A 7,753-nucleotide genomic window follows, 5' to 3' on the forward strand; every position below is an offset into this window, starting at 1 on the left:
GGGTAGTTTCGTCCCAAAATGCTACATATCATACCTGCATACACCTTTCTATGAGTATGCGGACATTAGAATTAAGGATTTATAAATTAATAGTGACAATATCACCATAATCAAAAGGATTCCCAACCACAGAAGCTGCAACAAGTCCACTACTATGAGGCATGAGCCATATCCATCATCAAAAAATCACCAACAGCAGCTGCAATATTTTTCAAGTGCAACGATCATACATGTCATTATTATATAAGAAAGAAAAAAATCAATATTATATTAATATAAAAATATTATATTTTTTTGGAAACAAAAAAAGAAAGAACACCAGTAGAATCATCAAGACGATAAGGCATAGATTCAAAATATATGGCCTTTACCAAGAATAATTTCAGCAGCCTTGTCCAGGCTCCACCAATCAGCAGCCTTGTCATGGCCTTTACCAAGAATAATTTCAGGTGACATGTATTCTACTGTTCCACATAAAGAATTTGATCTTGCATTTTCATCAAACTCTTTTGCTAGCCCAAAATCCGTAAGCAATGCCTAAATAAATAAAGTCACATGTTTAATAAAAGAACTGTGTGTGTTTGTGAGAGAGAAAACAAAAAAAGTACATGTCCATCCACATCAAGTAGTATATTTTCAGGCTTAAGATCCCTATGCATTATCCCATTTGCATGAAGGTGAGAAACAGCTGAAACAATCTCTACAGCATAAATACATGCCAAATCCTCTCTGAAACAATCATAATCATAAATTCTTAATCAGTTTATTTTATTTTTAAAGTAACAAAAACAAATAAATAAATAAAACTCACCGAAACAGTCCATGATGATATAGCTGGAAAAAAAGATGTCCACCATTCACAAAGTCCAAAACGAGGTAAAGTCGATATTTTGTCTGAAGATTAAAAGAGTGAGCATAGACAGATACAAAAAGGGTAGTTTTGGAATTTAGAAAAAAAAGTACCTGGAAAGAGTAACGAAGCTGGACAATAAAGGGATGATCAATCTTTGTCAAGATATCTCTCTCTACTTTCATATACTCAGCATGATTTTTCTCCACAATCTTATCTTTTCTCACAACTTTCATTGCATATATTTCCAAACTATCTGTCTTTCTCACTTGATACACTTTACCAAAAGCCCCTTGCCCCACAACTTTCATGACTTCAAAATCTTCAAGCCCTATGGTTTTCACCTTACAACCATTTTCAGAATCTTCTTCTTCAATCTCTTTATCTATCACATCACTGAAATCCTCCAATGATTCATCCGTTTCACATATGGTTAACTTCCTTAGATTCAGCAAGTGGCTTACACATGACGTGGGACCCACTAAAGAATGTGAACGGCTGTAAATGACCACAGGGTCATCGCTTGGAATTTCAGAATTGCCAGCTGGCAGTGGGAGAGGACCAAATGTATCAGAAAAGTCCAATTCAAGAGTATCTGATGTTTCATTGGGAGGGTTTTTTGGGAATTGGAAATAGTTCTTGGAGGATTTGAATGGCTTGTTTTCAATTAAAGCAGATAATTGAGAAGAAACCATTGTGGAAATTGGAAAAAAGAAAGGAGTGTTTTGTTTGCGTTTGTATTAGTATTACAGACTATGGATGGAAAGATACTAAGATTCGAGCTGATGAAAGGCTTCTACCAATGGCTTTAATTAGAAGGAAGTTCAAGTAAACAATTGGATTTTCAAAGAAATTTGAGAGAATGCTGATTTATGTGTGTGTTGGAATCACCAAAAAAGATTCATGGAAAGCATTAAATCTAAGAAAGAATACGACCTGTGAGGTTCAAGAAAACCCCATCCGTTTACCTTCAATCACCAAAGACCACCACTTCTTCATTCTTCTTCCTTCAATCTGTCCAAACCCCAAAGGTCCTCCGATTTCTACCGATAACGGAGTCTAAGAAGCCAAGGAAGGCTCACCGGGAACCAATAATTTCCTCCTCCTCCTCATGAATAGATCGATCATCCTGATCTACCAGCCGTTACTTGTCCTACTCCATCAGACTAGTTGAGTCCCCTCCCTACATGTAATCTGCTGGCGACAAGGAAGAATAGCCAAGGAGACCACCGGAGCACCTCCCTCCCCAAGCTGTGGCAGACAAGAGAAGCGTCGCTGCTTCTCCCTTCTCTTTTTGTCAAATCGATCCCGCACCAGAGGTGCTTCCCCTTTATCGATTGATTTCCATCATCGAGCCACCATGGCTGCTTGCGTTCCCATCTTCCTTTCTCGATAGATGAACCACGACCACCGGACCAAAACTCCCGCTACCTTCGTCATTCTAATTCCCCTTTTTCTTTTTATCTGTGGGGAATAAGAAACAAACGAGAATTAATATTTGGATTCTAATATTGAGACTTGAGAGTATAATACTTAATTAGGGCTTTTTCTGAAAATTTCAACATCGAGTGGGGAATAAGAAAACTATTGGCGAGTATTCTCAATAACAGCAGAGAGATGAAGAAGGTGAAATTACAGCAACGATGAAGTAGATGAATGGAAATCAGAAGCCCTTTTTCTTGATTGAGATGATGAAGTCGAGAGATGGAGATGAAATCGTAACCTTCGATCTTTGATTGAGAAGTTGCACAACAGTGTGAGGAGAATGAAAGATGCGTGAAAATGCTTAGGGCAGGGAGGGTAGCGGGCTTTTCTAATTTTTTGGCTTTTCTTTTCCCACTTGTAACTAAGGAACGCACGTTCATTAAAATTATAAAGCGACACATATTGAGGGCGCGCATTTAAGGTACAGCGCCCTCCGTGTTTTTAATTTTTTTTCTTTTGACACTAATTTAAAGGCACGCAATAATGCGTGACCTAAATCCTTAAATTTTCTGAAGAGATGACCCTCTTTTAATGTCACTCTCGTTTGCGTAACATATATTAATGAGTGTCGTAATTTGCGCGTCGTAAAAGGCTATTTTTCTAGTAGTGAAAGACACACACGTTTGTTTCTTCGATTGCCAGCTAACCAACTTCCCATCAAGAAATTGGCAGCCTCCAGTGGTGCTTTTTCTGTCCAGTCCACAACCTCCAAGGTCTGCATCTGAGAAGGCTTGAACGAAGAAGCCTGAGTTGGAAGGATACCATAGACCTAAAGAGGTAGTTCTCTTGAGATATCGTAGAATGTTCTTCACTGCAAGCATGTGAGGTTCGCGTGGGTTGGCTTGAAATCTAGCACAGTAACAAATAGAAAACATTATGTCAGGCCTGCTAGCAGTGAGATACATCAGAGAACCGATCATCTGGCGATAAATCGTTATATCAACAGCCGGTTTATCCAAGGATGGAGTGAGCTTGGTGCCGAACGCCATTGGAACTTTGACTTTTGAGTCTCCCATCATGCCAAATTTTGCAAGGAGAGTCTTCGTGTAAGCTTCCTAATTAATAAAGATGCCTTCGGGTCCCTGTCTAATGTTTAAACCAAGGAAAAAGTTAATAGGACCCATTGAGCTCATTTCAAATTTAGTCTCCATCAGCTTTCTGAATTCAGCCGTTAAGCTAGGATTCGTTGAGCCAAAGATGATATCATCGACATAAATTTGAACAATCATAAGGTGGTTACCTTCCTTCTTACGGAAGAAGGTTGGGTCAACCGAACCTTGTTTGAATTCGGACATCTTTAAAAATTTAGTCAGCGTTTCATACCAGGCTCTCGGAGCTTGTTTCAGTCCATACACGGCTTTATCCAAAATGTAACAATGGTTAGGATACTTTTCATTCAAGAATCCAGGAGGTTGCTCCACGTACACAGTTTCTTCGAGTTCTCCATTGAGAAATGCACACTTGACGTCCATTTGGTAGACCTCAAAGTTTTTGTGTTCAGCATAGGCGAGAAATATTCTAACAGATTCCAGCCTAGCTACAGGAGCAAAAGTCTCTTCATAGTCAATCCCTTCCTCCTGACAGTATCCTTTCACAACTAGACGTGCTTTGTTTCGAATCACGTTCCCTTCTTTGTCCATTTTGTTCCTGAAGACCCATTTAAGACCAACAACCGAGGCATCTGGAGGAGTTGGAATGAGGCGCCGAACTTTGTTCCTTTCGAATTCATTCAGTTCGTTTTGCATAGCTTGAACCCAATCGGAGTGATCAACAGCAGTGTTAATTGTCTTTGGTTCAACTTTTGATACGAATGAGTTAAACATGCTGAATTCTACTTTTGAAAACAAGGAAGTTTGTTTTGCCTTGAGTTGTGATCGAGTCAGAACTTTTTCAGATACATCACCAACAACTTGCGAGACAGGATGATCTCTGGTCCATTTGGTGAGAGGAGGGTAGTTTGGGTCAAAGGTTGGATCCAATTCAGCGTTAATCATCTCTTCTGCTTCGGATTGACTTTCATAGTCGTAGGACATATCGGCATGCTCCCCCTCGACAGATAAGCTTTCAGGGATGTCGTGAGAATCTTGAGCTACAGATGTTTCTTGTGGTTCTAAACTTTCGGGCGTTGATGCACCTTCGGGTGGTGAGGCACTTTCGGTTGGTGAAGTGCTTTCGGGAGCAGTTTGAGACCTTAGCTCCCCCTCAACTTGTGAGCTCGGTTGGGATGACGATGGCGGATCCTCCCCCTCGACTGAAGCATTGTGTTGTGGAGGTTCGTCAGAACTTGATCCTCCTTCATTCATTCTTTTTGCAGCATCGTCGATAATTTGCTTCATATGATCTACCTTGTTGTATGTTGCGCTGGCTTTTAGCTTTTCGAATAGATTAGCGATCGAGGCTGTGACTTGGCCAGTTTGAGGAAAGATTTCTCCAGCTGTGTCTTCATTGGCCTTTAGCTTTTTGACATAGCTATCGTCAAAGGTCACGTAATAAGTTTCTTTTATTTTCCTTGAACGCTTGTTTAATACCCTGTATGCTTTAGAAGTGAGAGAATAGCCCAGAAATATCCCTTCGTCTACTTTGACATCGAACTTGTTGCGGTGTTTTTAGAATTAAAGATGAAACACCGTGAACCGAACACATGGAAAAACTTGACATTCGGCTTCCTGTTGTTGATGATCTCATAAGGAGTGAGAGTGAAGTGCTTATTGAGATATGACCTATTCTGTGTAAAACAAGCAGCAGAAATAGCATCAGCCCAAAAATATAAAGGTAAGGAAGCGAAACTTAGCATGGTTCGGGTTGCTTCACACAAAGATCGGTTTCGTCTTTCGACAATGCCGTTCTGTTGAGGTGAGTAGGGAACTGAGAAGTTGTGATTAATTCCCTTTTCTGCCAGGAATTCTTTGAATTCTCTATTTTTGAACTCCAATCCATTGTCGCTCCTGATGTTGCGAACAACCTTCTTCAGCTGTACTTCAATCTGCTTGATGAACACTTTTAGCTTGGGTCGCTTCAGATTTAAGCTTCAGAAAGAACACTCATGTAAAACGCGAAAAATCATCGACAATAACAAGAATGTACTTGCTACCCCCGATACTTTCGATAGATGATGGACCACATAAATCAATATGAAGTAATTCTAGTGGTTCAACAACTTTAGTGTTTATTATAGATGGCTGAGTTTGACGACTCTGCTTCCCCATTTCACATGCAGCACACAAATGATCTCTATCGTACTTGAGCAATGGAAGACCTCGAACATGACCTCCAGTGACAAGTTTGTTGATATCCTTAAAGTTGAGATGAGAGAGTCTTCGGTGCCACAACCAGCTTTCGTCAGATTGTGCTTTGGATAACAGGCAGATAGCGGGGTTTCCTTTGATGGGTTTGAGGTTTAGAGGAAACATTTCGCCTTTACGCTCCGATTTGAGAATAACTCTTTTCGTCTTCTTCTCAATTATTTCAGATCCCTCATCGTCGAATGAGACTTTGAGACCGGTACCTCCAACAAGCTGAGATACACTGATGAGGTTGTGTTGTAGTCCTTCCACGTATGCAACCTTCCTTATCGTGAAATCACCATTTGTAATCATTCCATAGCATTTTATGGTGCCGAAGGAGTTGTTCCCGAACTTGATGTTTCCACCGTTTGAAAGGGACTTGTATTCCCTTAGCTCTTCCTTCCTTCCTGTCATGTGACGCGAACAGCCACTATCAATGTACCATTCTTCGTCAAACTGCTCGTCACTGATAACCTGCAAAAATTAAGCAGATTTAGGAACCCAAAGTTTCTTGGGTCCACGTGAGCCTTTCACAGGAACAGGAATAGTAAGAGAGATGTCAACAAGGTATGTTCTTTTTATTAGTGTTGTTTCATCTTTCTTTTTGATGGTAAAAACTTTAATTTTATTGAGATTCGATGCTTTCAGTTTTGACTCTGGTTTAATTGATGAAACCTTCTGTTTTCCTTTTTGTTCAGCTGATTATTGAGAATTTTGAGAAGGAACAGAATAGAATTTGGAACGAGGTGGAGAAGAGTTAGAAGAGTTTGAAGAATTAGAAGAGTTAGAATGAGAGAGCTTAGATTGAGATGATTTCTTGGTTGGAGACTCTAGGTGACCCTTTTGCTTTTGATCATCAGTGGGACCGACCCCAGAATTTTGATCTCTTTTGATTTCAGAACCGAACCTTTGCTTTTGGTTGATGTAGTTCTCTGAACCGAACTTCTGCTTTCGGTTGGAGTCATTCTCAGAACCGAACCTTTGCTTTCGGTTGGAATCATTCTCTAAACCGAACCTTTGCTTTCGGTTGATGATTTTCTCCGAACCGAACCTCTGCTTTCGGTTGTTGTTGCTCTCTTGCGATTCAACAGGACTTTTCTCTGACTTTAAGTTCCTGTCTTGATGTGAGAAATAGGCATTCTGAGATTGCCAAAACTGTTTTCTTTCAGAGAGATTCTTCCTGTATCTCTGATTCCTTTGCTATTTTTGATTTCTCATCTGTTTCGGTTGATTATGGATATTAGCTTTCGGTTTCTGTTTTTCTTTAGTTGGTTCACTCTGAACTGATGAAGTTTCACTTGGAGGTGTGACTTCTTTTGTAGGAATTCCTTTTTCCTGAGGAACATCTTTCGTACCGCTAGTACTTGGCACATCGAAGCTATCAGGTTTATTCAAAGGTTCTGGCACATATCTGCCTTTGCTTTTCCATGAAGTCCTTTCAGACAAACCTACCGTTTCATCAACGTTGTCGATAGGGGCTGACCAAAAGAACTCGTCACAGCCATCAGCATTGTCTTCGTTTACAATTGCTGTGAGTTCGGCAGTCTGATGTTCGGTTACGCCTGTGACCTTATACACCTGATTTGGAGTAGTTCTTACTTTTTGGTATACTACTGCCTTCTCTGCAAGAATCGGGGACTTTTGTTGGGACATACGAGCGAACTCCACTGAATTTTCTGAAATGAGATTCTTGTGGTTTTCAGGTTCGCTCTTGACAAATTCTGAACAGTCAACTGTGTCCTCTACAGAAATTTCACTCATATTGTCGTCCTCATTAAGCTCAGATGCATTTTCAACATCAATGTTATTTTCTGAGCCCAAGTTGGCGTTCAATGAGTCAAAATTTTGTATGGTTTCGGTTCTCAGTTTCAGTTTATCATTTTCATCCAAAAGGTTTTTAAGCATGTCCTTATGGTCCTTGGACTTAATGAAAGATTCGATTTTGTCCAGTCCATACATATACGTCGGATTAACATCCTCAGATGAAATAACACTTTCACAATTATACGCTTCAGCATCAATTTCATCCTCCTTAAACTCGAGGAAGGGTAAAATCATGCGATGAATCTTTTGTCCTATTTCACAATCCAAATGAAGCTGAGTAATATTAGTGTAAAGACGTTTGGCAATCAAA

At 40.0% G+C, this 7,753-nt stretch overlaps 1 protein-coding gene across 1 annotated transcript; it reads right to left on the reverse strand.

Moving 5' to 3' along the window:
• Positions 1 to 351: 351 nt before the first annotated feature.
• Positions 352 to 1,545, reverse strand: LOC128133456 (serine/threonine-protein kinase AtPK2/AtPK19-like). Its single transcript, XM_052770913.1, has 4 exons — positions 964 to 1,545; positions 812 to 894; positions 609 to 729; positions 352 to 537 (listed from the first exon to the last, which is right to left on the reverse strand). Exons 1-4 carry the CDS (start codon positions 1,543 to 1,545, stop codon positions 352 to 354), a joined length of 972 nt encoding a protein of 323 aa, XP_052626873.1.
• Positions 1,546 to 7,753: the final 6,208 nt, after the last annotated feature.

The sequence above is a fragment of the Lactuca sativa genome, chromosome 4, assembly GCF_002870075.4.
Source record: "Lactuca sativa cultivar Salinas chromosome 4, Lsat_Salinas_v11, whole genome shotgun sequence".
Lineage (NCBI taxonomy): Eukaryota > Viridiplantae > Streptophyta > Magnoliopsida > Asterales > Asteraceae > Lactuca > Lactuca sativa.